Source organism: Mchenga conophoros, linkage group LG14, assembly GCF_057382185.1.
Source record: "Mchenga conophoros isolate Kocher_MC1m ecotype Shallow Benthic linkage group LG14, M_conophoros_male_GT1.1, whole genome shotgun sequence".
In the NCBI taxonomy this organism is placed as follows: Eukaryota; Metazoa; Chordata; class Actinopteri; order Cichliformes; family Cichlidae; genus Mchenga; species Mchenga conophoros.
The window spans coordinates 39,111,117-39,125,166 of NC_140539.1; the positions used below are offsets into that span (position 1 = coordinate 39,111,117).

The 14,050-nt window shown below is 44.4% G+C and overlaps 1 protein-coding gene across 3 annotated transcripts in view; it reads left to right on the plus strand.

Annotated features, from left to right (window-relative positions):
* The window catches only part of LOC146560376 (fibroblast growth factor 12-like), a 52,357-nt gene extending 40,378 nt beyond the window's left edge, over positions 1–11,979 (plus strand). For all 3 annotated transcript variants that reach the window (XM_085244464.1, XM_085244463.1, XM_085244465.1), the window contains exons 3-5: positions 1,273–1,376; positions 4,200–4,398; positions 6,132–11,979. In XM_085244464.1, the coding sequence (XP_085100590.1) occupies positions 1,273–1,376; positions 4,200–4,398; positions 6,132–6,283 (455 nt within the window). In that variant the 3' untranslated portion in view covers positions 6,284–11,979. The remainder of the gene's footprint in view (positions 1–1,272; positions 1,377–4,199; positions 4,399–6,131) is intronic.
* Positions 11,980–14,050: the final 2,071 nt, after the last annotated feature.

The window sequence follows — 14,050 nt, forward strand, 5'->3', positions numbered from 1 at the left end:
TCATCACTGCGTCCCTCTATCACCCCCCCTCTCGCTCTCTCTCTGCTTTTATTCAGTCTTTTTCTCTCGCTTTATCAGCTGGAAGCACATCAGCAGGCTGAGCCGGGTTTTAACCACCGTTACAGATCGACTAAAAGCACAAGAATTCACAGTTTGAGGAGGTGTAATGGGATTTTTTAATGCTGAGTGGGTCTGATTTACACAGGTGCAGAAGATTTAAAGCAGAGATGGAGGAATCACTGCTGGTTTATTAATTTAAACCTGCTCTGTGCGACTCTTCGTGACATTTTCATTTCTGACACTTTTTACTGCAAATGTGAGAACAGATAGAAGCAGACGTTTCTGTAGTTTGCAGGTTTGTGTGTTAACACAATGCAGAGGAGGAAAGGCATCAGCAACGAGCTTAAAGAAGCATCAGTTGATGTCCATCGGTCACGCAGGGATAAGGCCATCGCCAAAGAATCTCAAGTCCGTTATTCCACAGCGGAGGACGGTATCCACACGTGGAAAACACTCAAGACATCATCTCAGGAGTGGATGTCCCAGCAAATTCCCCCCAGGAGACTCTACAGGCCTCTGTTAGCATGCTAGCATGTAACAGCTGAAAAAGGAAAGAATGGAGCTGCTGCAGCGGTCCAGAGTCCGGGTCTCAACCTCCGCCTGGCTGAGACGCTGGGGCCTCGTGGCTAACCCACCATTGATGAATTATTCCAGCAATCACCATTTTCACATCATCCTGCAGTGTTAAACGTTTCTGCTCCGTCTGATATATACGTGCACATATTCATAGAACAAAAATATTCTGGGAGGTCTCGAATTGAGTTTTATTTACACAACAGTCTCCTCAAGGTGCTTCATACTGTAATGTAGACCCTACAATACATACAGAGGAAAACCCAACAATCATATGACCTCCTATGAGGAAGCACTTTGGTGACAGTGGGAAGGAAAAGCTCCCTTTTAACAGGAAGAAACCTGCAGGAGTAAGGAGAGGAAGAGAGCCAGGTCATCAACGTTTGAAATCATGGTCGTTAAGAGGGGAGTTTAGTGCAGTATCTTAGTTCCTCGTTCATCTCCGCCGCTCGATCGTCACATCTGCTTTCAAAACGCCAAATGACTCAACTCGAGGTTTCACAATAAGAGCTCGCTAACTGCGGCAGACTTCCTGGTAGCTCCGTCCGTCTTCTGTGCTCTCTGTGACGTTTTGTATTAATCTACTTCTGCCTCTCACTACCTAACTCTCTCTCTCTGTCTATGTCTCTCGCCCTCCAGCTCTGTTTAACCTGATCCCAGTAGGTTTGAGGGTCGTGGCCATCCAGGGAGTGAAGGCCGCGCTGTACGTGGCCATGAACGCCGAGGGATTCCTCTACACATCTGTAAGAACATCTGCCTCATCCTCATGTCCTTCTTGAGCTTGTTTCGTTAAAGGTTTGGAGCAGGTAAAGCCAGGAGCTCCTGACGTGTCCCCAACAATCATTTTAACTATTAAAACGTCTCGTTGCTGAAAACACTGATAGTCAACTACTGTTTGTGAGGTAATCAGGTGTTACTGCTTTGCTCAAGGGTGACACTGAGATAAAGTTTCTCACTGAAGTGAAAACACTTCTCTCAGTTTTAATCCCCACAAGATCTGATTTCAGATCTTATTTCATTATCTGACCGATCCAGTTCTTCCCCTGCAAAGAGATCCTGCGTTTGTTTTTTCTGTTCCAGCTCGTGTTCAGATGCAAACTCGGTGACATTACGGTACAAAAGTTCCACTTTTAGACAGCGTGTGTAATAATTAATTGATGATGAACAATGGAAGTAGTTAGGAGGACAGCCCTGATCAGACCGAGGACATCTACAGCTGTACTGCTGCTCAGCGAGTCCATCTAACATCCATAATTCACAACACGTGCATAAAACTTTAAAATGCGCCTCTCTGTGCGCAGCATCAGGATGGAGGCAGAGTGGTGGAGGAAGAGGAGGATAACGGCGACGATGTGAGGAAGCTTTCTCAGGCGTGTTAGACACAAAAACTAAATATGAGCTCGCAGCGCGCCCGAAGAAGCTAGCTGTTAGCTGCGATTGTTGGTCGGCGCTGTGGGGAAGATGTAATTCTGAGGAGCGACCATGAACTACCTGTTCTGCAGCGCTCCTATTGGCTGCTGCTGCCTGTCAATCACAGATGTCCCGCCGCCACTGCGATTTGAAGCCGCGGACGCTGACTGTGTGGTAGTTTGAGTCAGTGTAACACGAGCGCGCCTTCGTGGCGGGTATGTGATGAAACCTTGCTGCCACTTTGCAGCTGCGCTTCAGTTCTGCTTCGTGGTTTGATGCCATATATGGAAGTGCAGCTGTTAGTAAATGTTTCTGCACTTGTTAGCTCGATGGTCCTCTTCATGAATCTTAATCATTAATTAATTATTAATTAATCACAAATTGGCCTGATCCCATCTCACCAGTCGGTCCTGACTGCTCAATGCTTTGAAATGTAAATGCTTCCCATCGAGAGCGGGGAGATCACATGACTCCATCCCATCTCTCAGCCCTTCAACCACATGCCGAATAAATCCAGGATGGAAGAGGCAGCCCTGTTTTTTTAGAAGGTAAAGTGAGGATTTGGTTCGGCTCCATAAAATATAAACTCATGTTCTCTCAGGTGTAGCTTCAGATGAAGAGTACAGCAGCTCCTCCTCTTGCTCTGCAGTTATGTAAGAGCATTACAGCATGAGCGGTGAGACAGCTGCAAGTAAAGTTGTGCTGGGAGGCCCGAGCGTCTCGACACTGTTTACTGAAACCATCACGTCTTGATATGAGATGCAGGCTGCGTGCTGGGAGGAAAAAATACGCTTTTCATCATTTATTCTGTTTCCTCTTCCTCCATTTGAAGTCCCGTCTTTCCTTCCTCGTGGCTCCTTTTTCCTCTTTATCTGTTGCTGTGTTTGTGTTGGGTTTTATTAAGTGTAGTAGTGACTTCAGCGTGATTCTTATCAGATTCTCAGTCACTCGTGAATCATTTTAAACACTCAGAGACAGATTTGTAATTAGCATCTGTGACATCTCACGGTGAGCAAAGTTTTTACATCAATGCAAAGTTTATGACAGGAACGCGTCTCAAAGGTCGGAGCAGGGCAGCAAAAGGCTGGGAGAGGAAGCACAGCGACACATAAACATAATCGGCAACAGATTACAAATAAAAACAGCCTCTAAGCTTCTCCAGGAGCCTGCAGTCCACACCTGCTGACCAAAACTGCTTTTTATTTATTAAGTGATCACAGAATTGAGGTAACTGAACGCCGGCTCTGGCTCTAGGCTAGGGGGGGTTGTTCTGCTCTGATTGGCTCACCTGACCACCTGTTATATCCAGAGGGTGCACACACACACACACACCTGTTATACCTGGAGGGAGGTGCTAAACTGGGACTTTAAACGGCCCAGCAGTCACGTTTGGTGTCCACCACAGCTTCCTGATCCGTGAAGGATAAAGTGCACGAACAAGACTTACATTAATATTTCAACTTAAAAGCTTTTTGAAGCTTTCAAAATAATGTCGAGTTTTATTCTTCAGCTGCTTTGCACTGAGCTTCTTTTCCCATTTATGTTTTATGGATTATTGAAGTTCTTACAGTTCAGATTCCTTTTGTTTAATTAAAATGTTCTAAAGACTGCAGCAGTGAACAGTTCCTGTGCTCAGTGTGAACCTCAGGCTGAGAATTAAGACCCAGCTTCTGTAAGACTCTCATGTCCTGTTACATGTGACGCTGCGCTGCAGTGCTGCTGACGCTATCGTGTGCGTGTAATGTGATCGATCACCTTCGAGGTGTTTCGTATTGGTCGCAGCTCATTGGCTGCTTCGCGTGTTGTGTCCTATCACATCCTGCCGTGTTTCTGTGAAGTATCAGCATGTAGTGACCGTTTCCTGTCCTGTCACACCAGGCAGGCAGATTTATATGGAAGTAAAATGATGACAAAAGCTTTGAGCACAAACTGAACCGTGACGCTAAAAGGCTGCTGGTCAGCACTCGACGCTGTTCATTTCAAAATAAAAGCCCCAAGTTTAAACTTCAAAATAAAACTCAGATAAAAGCAGTCGAGTCGTGCAATCAAACATGTGGACGCACAGAGATGTGAAGCAGGCGGTCGTGTAAGGAAAACTACAAAATGATCTCTCTGCTGATTACACTTGAAATGTTTTCTGTGTGTTTGTGTATCAGGATGTGTTCACACCAGAGTGCAAGTTCAAGGAGTCGGTCTTTGAAAACTACTACGTCATCTACTCGTCCACCATGTATCGGCAGCACGAGTCGGGCCGGGCTTGGTTCCTGGGCCTCAATAAGGAAGGAATCATCATGAAGGGAAACCGAGTGAAGAAAACCAAACCGTGCTCACACTTTGTCCCCAGACCCATCGAAGGTGAGACCAGCTGTGGACACAGATGTTGGTGGTGGCGATGCTTTCGTGTCTCACGGGTCAGACAGAAAGACAAAACACGAGGACGAAGTGTGAATTAGTAACGCCACCGTCGATTTTCTTTATCTGTAAAGAAGGTTTGTGGGTCTGCAGTATTGTTGAGGTCCTCGGGGAACCGTCCTGGAGTTCAAGGCACGCTTGTTTTCTGTTGTCCCAGAGTGAATATTTATCCTTACAGTTCATGACTGATTTTGCAGGTCTGTGATGACGTCAGTCCAACAGTTCCATTTCATTTAACCAACAAGTCATCATATTTCAAAACTTTTAATAAGCTAATGTTAAAACTATTTCACATTGTTCTTCTGTGTGCACATGCAGCTGATATCTTCAGCTTCCTCTGCTCCGCGTCAGTGAAAGACACACAAGTTGTGTTTAGAGGGAAGTGTAACCTCGCCTCCCGCTCTGAGCTAAACTCCACACTCTGTATTTTTACAACAAAATGTTTTTTAAGCGCAAACATGAGAGAAGAAGTAGAAAAGTCAGCTTTTTCTCCCAGTTTGGGATTTTTGTACTTTGAAATCGACGGTTCTCCACATGTCTGTAGTTTATTGTAGTAGAAGATGAGTTCAATAAGTGAAATGGGCTTTGAGGTTTTGCATTTAGAGGTGATTTTGTAAATGTAGGTGCTTAACACTGAAACACTGACATCTACATTCTGCTGGAAACGTCCTGATATTAAAACACAGAGGCAGGAAAACGTGTTTCTGAACGTCATATCTCAAAATCCTCAGCCTCACATTCTGACCTACTTCAGGTGAACCGTTGGCCGAGTAAAGCCTACGTAAACACTGACCCTCTTAACAGTAAAGCAGCTGAGACTCGTATTTCCTGGTGAACTTGAACCAGAATTACATAAATTGAAAGAATAGCGAAGCCTTTTAATGTGATATTTTTAGTCCTGTTTGACGATACAACCAGTAAAACGGCAGCTGACTGTGAGACTGGGAGGTTGTGCTGTCGGTTTGTAGGAGCCGTTGTAGCTCAGCTGCTGTGCTCTTAGATCCTGGGAGCAAACGAGAGAGTTTGAGGAAGGCGTGGAGAGCTCAGAGGTGAGCCAGGAGCCGAGGTCGTCCAGCCAGAACTCAGAGTGTGAGGACAAGGTGAAGCTCTAATATCACAGATGGAGGTTTAACTGGAAACACGAAGCTCCGTCTCTGCTTTCAGCTGCTCTGCCCCTCCCCTCTCATCCCTCATCTTCATTTAAAAATATCCATCAACTATACATCTGTCAACTATCACCTTCCTCTCGTCCTTCTGTCAATCTTCTCCTCTTCCTCTGTGTCCTTCAGCCTCCTCCTCTCCCCTTCTTCCTTCTCCCCCCTCGTTAACTCACTGATGTCTTCTTTTACCTCCTCATTTCTGATTCGTTCTTCTTCTTTTCTGTTATTTAACGTCAGCACATAGACCTCGAAGTAGCTGCTAGTTTTAATAGCTTTGTTTTTATACTTTGCATAAAGGTTCAGGTGTGTCCTCGTCCACGCTGGCACAAACTGCACACCTGTTAGTTATGATTATGTCACTGAATGCAGCATCACAGGTTGAACTCTGACATCTGAATTTACGTCTGGATGTCTTTCAGTTTATTTTATGTGTAAATTCGAGAGTTGGTGGTGGCGTGATGCTTTAATGACTCACTGTCTTTCTCCCCCGTCCTCCCCCCGCCCTCCCCCCTGTAGTCTGCATGTATAAGGAGCCGTCGCTGCACGAGCTCGAGGAGAAGCTGCTGAAGTCCTCGAGGAGCCCGACGATGAACAGCGAGGAGCGGGCGAGGAGCCTGGAGAGGGAGCAGCGGGCAGCGGAGTCCTCCACAGAACGAGAGGCGTCGTAGCCTGCAGCGCCACCCGCAGGAGGAAGACGAGGCGAAGGTGGAGGAGGAGGAGGAGAACTCCCATTTTAACACTCCCTCTGTTCAGCAACAACAACAACTACAACCACACCGACGACGACGACAACAACCGCCATAACAACGACGGCGAAAACAAAGAAAAAAAGAAGCTTAAAAAAAGGGGAGGGGGGGCGGTGGGGTCTTCGTGCTCGTTATGAAATATTTTAAATCAAATGGGGGAGGGCGAGGGGGAGGGGCCTGTTTGGAAATGGAAAAAAAATCAAGACGTTGATGATGATGATTTACATTTTATGCAAAGAGCCCTGCTGAAATGGCGCCGAGAGGCTAGCCCACCTACTCTTCATCGCCACATTGTAATCATCATCATCATTTCTGTCACAACGACGACAAAATGTTTTTGCGAGTCGAGCGAGCGCTGAGAACTCCGAAGCTTTAAGCCATGTAGAAACTTCACTTCCTTTCATTTCTTAATGAATGCAAAGACTTTCGCACTTTTGACACGCCGCGCTTCTTCTTCTGCGTGATGTTCTGTCCGGTTGGAAGGAAGACCTTTTCTGTTTCGTCTTCTTCAGCTGCCACATCTTTACGTGCGTTACGTTGTGTTTTCGGGGTGGGAGCCTTTGTGGGTTTTTGTTGCAGACACTGGCGACTGAAGGAAAGAAGACGGCTCTGTGCCGATCGGACCGCTTCCTGTGACGGAGGTCAGTCGGGCGACCGGGTGACTGTACGCCTGAGAGGATCAGAACAGCGTGCCGGTTTGTGTGGTCGCTGCAGGTGGTGTCCACGTGAACTCCACATTCCTGCTTTTTAAAATCACTCAGCAGTTTGTAGATCGAGTTCCTGCTTTCGCTTCACGTTGACGAAAACCGACGAAACTTCTTTAAACGCATCCAAACGTGAAGGATCGAGTTCTAAAAGGTTTGTGCGAGGCTCAGAGAAAGGCTTTGACCTTTCAGCCCTGAGTGTTGTCTGCAGGCTTCGTCTCAGGCTGTGTTAACGGCTGTTACATCCGCAGAGGAGTTTATATTTGTCACTATGCATCTGAGACATCAGATATGATACACCCCAGAAGAGCTGGGGTGGAGGTGGGTTGCCAAGAGGCTTGTAAAAGCACCTGCAGCTGTTTATAGGTCAAATACAAACCCAGTTTACGGTTGGAACAGACTGTAGTATAGATGGTGTACTCCCAAATATTTTCCATGAACAAATAGTTGACGATGGGGGGATTTTGAATATCCTAAAACATAATCAATTAATCATTTCAGGGGAAACGTAGGGCAGAAACAACCCTGGGTGCTTCTTGGTATAAACTATACAGTCAGTGTGCTGTCAGATTATAGCGAGCACACCCACTGTAGTAGTAACCGATCTGTAGTAACCATGAACTGTGCAAACATGCCAGAAATGTGCAGCTTAGCATAGTGCTAATTCTTTTCCATTGCACAGAAAGTAATAAATGAAGGACGGCAGGAGCCCAAAATCAAGCAGCAACTTTCAGCGGTGAGCCAGTCCCCATAGACTGGTATGTTAAAATGAACAGCTTTACAGTAGAAATATACAGCCTGGTAAAAAACACTGTTAGAGATAATTTCCCCCGCCTAAGAAGTCTGAGCTCCAGTTTTGGCGACTGAAATTCTGGAATTTTATTTGTATTTTACAGCGAGTGACGTCCTGGTAGCTACAGCTATCCTTTATAACCAGTCTGCTCTCCAAAACACGGCTGGTGTGAGTTACTGTTAGAGGCCTGCAGCCTGTGAGACACAACCCGGGGCAGGAAAGGTCAAAGAGCCGTGAGCACAGGTGGAGGTGTAACTCTGACTGTGGGGAGGTTGAGGTTGGTCTGAAAGCTGCTGGTTTTAAAAAGAGATCAGCAGGACTGTGAAGTCCACCAATAATGTCATAAAAAACTGATCGCAGCTCAGTCTCTCTGTGCTGCGTTCAGGCTCTGATCACATGACAAGATTTTGGGTTTTGCGGCGTTACAAGAAATATTGCATGATGTACTTTCTGTGCGACGCCCCCGCAGACATGGGGAGGTTTAAATGATTTATTGAGACACTAACAGCCGAGTTGTGTAACTCTGATCCGGTCTGAACAGGACTGAAGCTGAACGACGAGCCGACCGCGACCTGCCCTGTGCAGGCGTGTTGGAGCTCTGCGTGATCAGGATTTAACGGGTTAAAACGCCACAGCATGCGCTCACTTTGTCTGTTATTAACACGACTGTGTGTTTGGTTTTGATGAGGACGGGCACACTGAGCTCTGATTGGTCCATTTGTTTATGTTGAATTGGCACGATGTGTGCAGCGGTTCAAAAAAAGAAAATTTGAATTTTAAATTTAACTTCAAGGAAAAGATGAAGTGGTCGGTTATTGATTAGTGAATCAAAAGATTCCAGAACAGGTTTTTATGTCGTGGATGTGAATGTGTTTGGATAAAACGCCCGACGCTCCCACTTTCACTCCCTCCACCGTGATGCATTCAGGTGTCGGCCGATGGGGGGCTTTGGAGCGTTTCTGACACTGCCCCGCTTTGTTTAGACAAAGAGCACTGCCCTGAAAACTGTTTCACTCCAACCTCGTCTGAACTTCACACAGCTGAAAGGAAAAGATTTCCTGTCATCTTTCAAAATAAAAGTCAAGAGTTTAAGGAAGAGCAGACGTGCAGCTCCCTGGGTGGATGCTCAGGATTGAAAGCTCCCTTTATTGCGTCCACCCCGAGTACGTTTCTTCCTTGCACTGCTCTGTGACGGCGAGATCTTTTCCTTTCCAGAGAGTAAAGTTTAGACGTTCAGCCTGAGTCGCTGCACTGCCCTCTCCAACCTCTAAGACTTTCCTTCTTCTCTCACTCAGACCCTTTACTTCTCTCCGATGTTACCAGCCGAGTTTCCCAAAAAGAAAACCGGGAAAAAAATGAAACAAGTCTCCATCAAACGCGTCCTTCCTCCTGCACACGTTCTATCACTGCCTTCACCGTTCTCAGCGGGAGAAAATCACCAGGACTGCAGCATGTATGGAAAGTCGTTAGTGCCATTCGTGCTGCGATCCTGTCTCTGCAGCTCATACTGTGGTTCCACAAGTTCAGCCTCTGTCGTCACGCTGGCTCAGAACAATCCTGAGAAACTTCTGTCATCATAAAATCATTTGTAAAGATATTTTTGAGTCATAAAGATCAGAGATGGAAAACCTCTGCTCAGGCTGAAATGTCCCTCCACTGTACTGTCCCTGGTTCCACATCTAGATTGGACCAAGTCCCCAAAACAGTCCCGGCTGTTCTTCTGATCCTGATTCTGTTGCTGATTAACAGGAAGCTCTCAGAACCTGAATAAGCAGCTGCTCATTTTAGAACTAGGCTGGGCCAGTTTGTACCATAAGGAGCAGCAAGTCAGTGTAGCCGTATTTAAGTAAGTTACTAAAAACACCTTATGTGCCAAGTAAGAGAGTAACGTCTGTTGGCAAAAAGAGCGTAGGGATAAAAACAGAGCAAAGGTTTAAAGAACGGTCACATTTTAAAACAGTTAAAACAACAACTGCTGATGACGTTCTGCACGTTTGTTACATAAAAGTCCCTTAACCCAGGGGTGTCCAGCTGTAGTCCTCCAGAGCTGCTGTCCGCAGCTTTTAGATGCATCCCTACTCCAACACAGCTGAATCAAAAGGTTCGATTCCCTCTTCAGCAGACATCAAGTTTGGCAAAGGCCTAATAACGAACCATTCATTTGATTCAGGTGTGTCAGAACAAGGATGCGTCTAAAAGCTGCAGGTAGCTCTGGAGGACTGGAGTTGGACACCAAACGAGGAGCTCGGCCTGCAGATGAACGAGAGTTTGAACTTTGATGTGTTTGTTTTTGGGAAACTCGTCACCTCCCGTCGGCCGACACCAAGCTGCAGAGATGACACTTAAAAACACTCTGATCGGTGGAAGTGGAGGGTAAAAGGAGGCGGGGTCAAGCGGGGCGTGGTTGGTGAGGTTGTAAATGGATAAATGGACTGAAGGGTGGAAATGAATGGACCAGTCACAGTCTGCTGCGCTGCCTCTGAGAATGTCTTCCAGTTTGGGGTTCTGGGTCGGACCGCGAGGACTGGAACACGAGCGGCTCGGCACGAACGCTCTCCTCTTAATGTTTCTGTAAGCGTCAACACAACCAAACCACTCGACAGAAATGTTGTACCGGGTGTCTTTTCTACCACATCCTCTGCTTCAGGCTCAGCAGGAGACCCAGAACCAGTTTCAATCTAACTGCCTTCAAGTTACGAGATAAGTTCGCCTCAAAAATCATGTGAGAGCCCTTTTGTACGGAGGAAGCAAAGTGCCAGTCACATAACCAAAACATATGTCATAAATCTCAGTTTATTATCTAAATAAATCTAAAATCTAGATAGAAATTAAATGTTGATGTAGTGGCCATCTTACTTTCTTCTTATGGTTCTCTCTTTGTCTTATATTTAAAATAACCACACTACGGACGGACGTGCGACTGTTTTACGCGTCGGTTTGTTAGCAAAAAACCGTCCACTTGATTATTTTTCACATAAATCTTTCACAATAAAGCTCAAGATCCTGTTGAGACTTTTCAAAATAAACTAAAATGATGAAGATATACATTATTTCAGAATATGCATCAAAAAAATGATCTCAAATGCAAACATGAAGTAACTACAAATGGCGCTCACATTTGAGCTCGTATAGCACGCTAGCACACGACAGCAATGAAACAAAAGCAGAAAAAAAAGGAAATAAATTCAACATAGAGGGAAAAAAAATCAGCAACAACTTAGTAATAAATGTAATAACTTTCATAGATAAAATAATTTCTACTGTTGTTAACCATATAATTTAACTTTTATATGTTAAAGTAAATAAAAATGTTGTTTTGATTTATTTACATGTGACGCCAGATGACATTTGTCACCTTTCACAAACTCACACGAACGCCTGCGAAGAAAAGATTTTAGTTGCGTATCAAATATTTGAGAATGTCTTAAAGTGTAAGAAAAACCAGATGTGTGCGTTCGTTCGCTGCTTTAAACGTCCACAGTGTTTCTTTCGTCTCCGTGCTGCCTGTTGTCATTTTACTGAGACATTCTCAAATACTTTAACTCGAGTCTTCTCAAGTTAGCAAAAAATAAGTGCAGGGTTTCAAATCCTTTATTTCACAAGCACAAAATCAGAGCGGGAACATTGAACCATCGTTGATAAGGCTCGCATCGATGGTAATCTGCGTCACCTGAAGGCAGCATGAGTTTGTAAACCGGTTCATGAGAAGCAGAAAGTGTAGAAAAGACAAAAGTCTGTGTTTTAAAGCGTTCAGGGTTCGACTCTGAGCTCTCTAGAAATTAAACGATGGCAGTTTTAAAGTTTCCTGCTTATAAAAACTGAGACGCTCAGTTTTTTTACTCAAAAACAGTGAGATGTTGAACCTGTAGGGGGCACTGTCGTATCACAAAATGATGATGTCATTACGAAGCGACGCAGGCCCAGGAGGAGGGTGAACGTCACCGAGTTGCAACGTGTTTGTCGAACCTAAAATCTCTTGCTCTTTCTTTGTGTTTGCTGATGTTTGCACCTTTTCGGACGCACCTCCATATAAAAACGCATCATATATTAGAAGAAAATCATCGCAAATACGCAGCAGGATGAAAAAAGAGTACTGAAAAATAAAAAAACATATAAGAGCATCAGTGTCTGTCTGTGTTTTTTACTCCTGACGATGAACTTGTTTGTCTGTGTACATGTTAATCTGCTCTGCTCATTCTCAGCTGCTTTGCATGAGTCACAAAATAATCCTTCTTTATCTTATCCTGGCCCTTTGGACAGCCCATCCTTCAGGGCAACTTTCTTCTGATTGGTTGCTCCTCACATAAAGGAGGTTTCAAGGGCGTAAGGGCGGGGCTTCTGTGCAGACATGACCATTTAAGGATATCCACTGCACACAGACCCTGGAAACACAATAAGCAACAAAGTCGGCCTCTGTGTTTTAATCTGAAATGAATCCTCATGCTCTGGCCACTGTTTCAGTTCAATTCACTTTTATTTTTAACTAACAACATTTCACAACAACAGCTGCCTAAAGACGTTTCAGCAGCGCCTGCTTAAAACAGGATTTCTGTACGTTCAGCTGTTCAGTCCATAAGCACGTTAGTTCGTTAGTCTGTCCCAAAATATTTGAGATTAGTGAGTTTGTGATTTTAATGTGTAAAGAAAATGAAAGAATCGTTTAAAACAATATTGAGAAAAGGTCAGAGTAGCACAGATATCGCTCATTTTTATTTGAAGTTGTAACTTCAGCAGACTTGCTTCATGGTGATAAAGGGCCTCGTTTATCTGTCATCAAATCTCCTGTAAGTCCGAGGATTTGTATTCGAATGACTTCGGTCCTGCTGCATAAACACAAAACGCACAGATTCAGACTTTAGGCCACAAATAAAGCTCGTGTATGTCACGTTGGGATCTCTGAAGCAGCCGCGGCAGGAAACACTCAGGTGTTTTTGTGGTTTCCCACTAAAAAGCTCTCAGTTATTCCCGAGATGGTCTAAAAGCTCATCCAGGCACTCAGCGGCTGGTTTCCACTTTACGGGCGACGACCTCGCAGGCGGCTTCATCCAACTTTAACAAGGAGAGACACAAAAACACGACCATCAGCCGACATCACAGCAACAAGGAGGAAACACCGTCAGCCTGACCTCTGGGATCCAACAGCATCTCGTGGTTAAGCAGGTGGCAGGTTTTATTTTGAAAGAAATGACTTTTATTGTGAAGCATCTAATTACAAACCAATTCACACGGTTTGAAGCGACTCCGAGAGTTTCATTTCTAAATCTGGTCACACAGTTAGCTGTGAGAGTTTTACTACGAAGCAGCTTTAGCATTTTATTTTGTCTCTGAGCTCTTATTTTGAAACAGTTTACTGTAAAAATGCTCAGAGGCTTTTACTGTGAAGTTACTAGGGGACTTTTATTGTGAAGCAAGTAAAGGAATTTTGTTGAGTTTTAATTGCCACTTTAAGTCTTTTAATTTGAAGGAGCTTTGTGACCTTTATTGTGAAACTGTTGGTGGGCTTTTATTGTGAAGTCATAGGAGGACTTGTTTGCTTTTAATTTCAAGCATCTTTGTGCTTTTATTTTGTGTGTACTGAGAGACTTTTATTGTGAAGGAGCAGTAGTGCCCTGACCCAGCTTCAAGACTTTTATTTTGTGTGAAGCTTTCATTGTGAAGCAAACCATAGACTTTTAAGCTTTTACTTTGAAACATCGTTGTGACTTATTGTAATCGATTTGGTGATTTTCTTGCAAAGCTTAGGATTCTTACTGTGGAGGCTTTTACTGCTCAAATGTGTTTCAAGACTTTAATTGTGAAGTGTTTGTGTGACTTCCTGCTTTTAATGTAATCTTTTGGATTTTAATGTAAAACAGCTGTAGGGCTTTTATTATAAAGAAGATGGGGAGGGCTTTAACTTTGAAGATGTTGGAGAACTAATGCAAGGGCTTTTATTTTAACAAGTGAACTTGAAAAGGTAAACTCAAAATTAAACTGATGGACTTTTACTGTAAAGCCGTTTTAGTGCTTTTACTTTGAAGGAACTTCGTGAGTTTTTTTTTCTTTGTAAACGGTAGGCTTTTATTGTGGAGCCACGATGGTTCTTCGCGGGGAAGTAGGTAAAGGGGTTTTACTTTGAAGCAGCCTGGGGATCTCTACTGTCTCATCTACAGATGAGAGGCTTTTATTGTGAAGCAGCAGCTTGGAGACTTT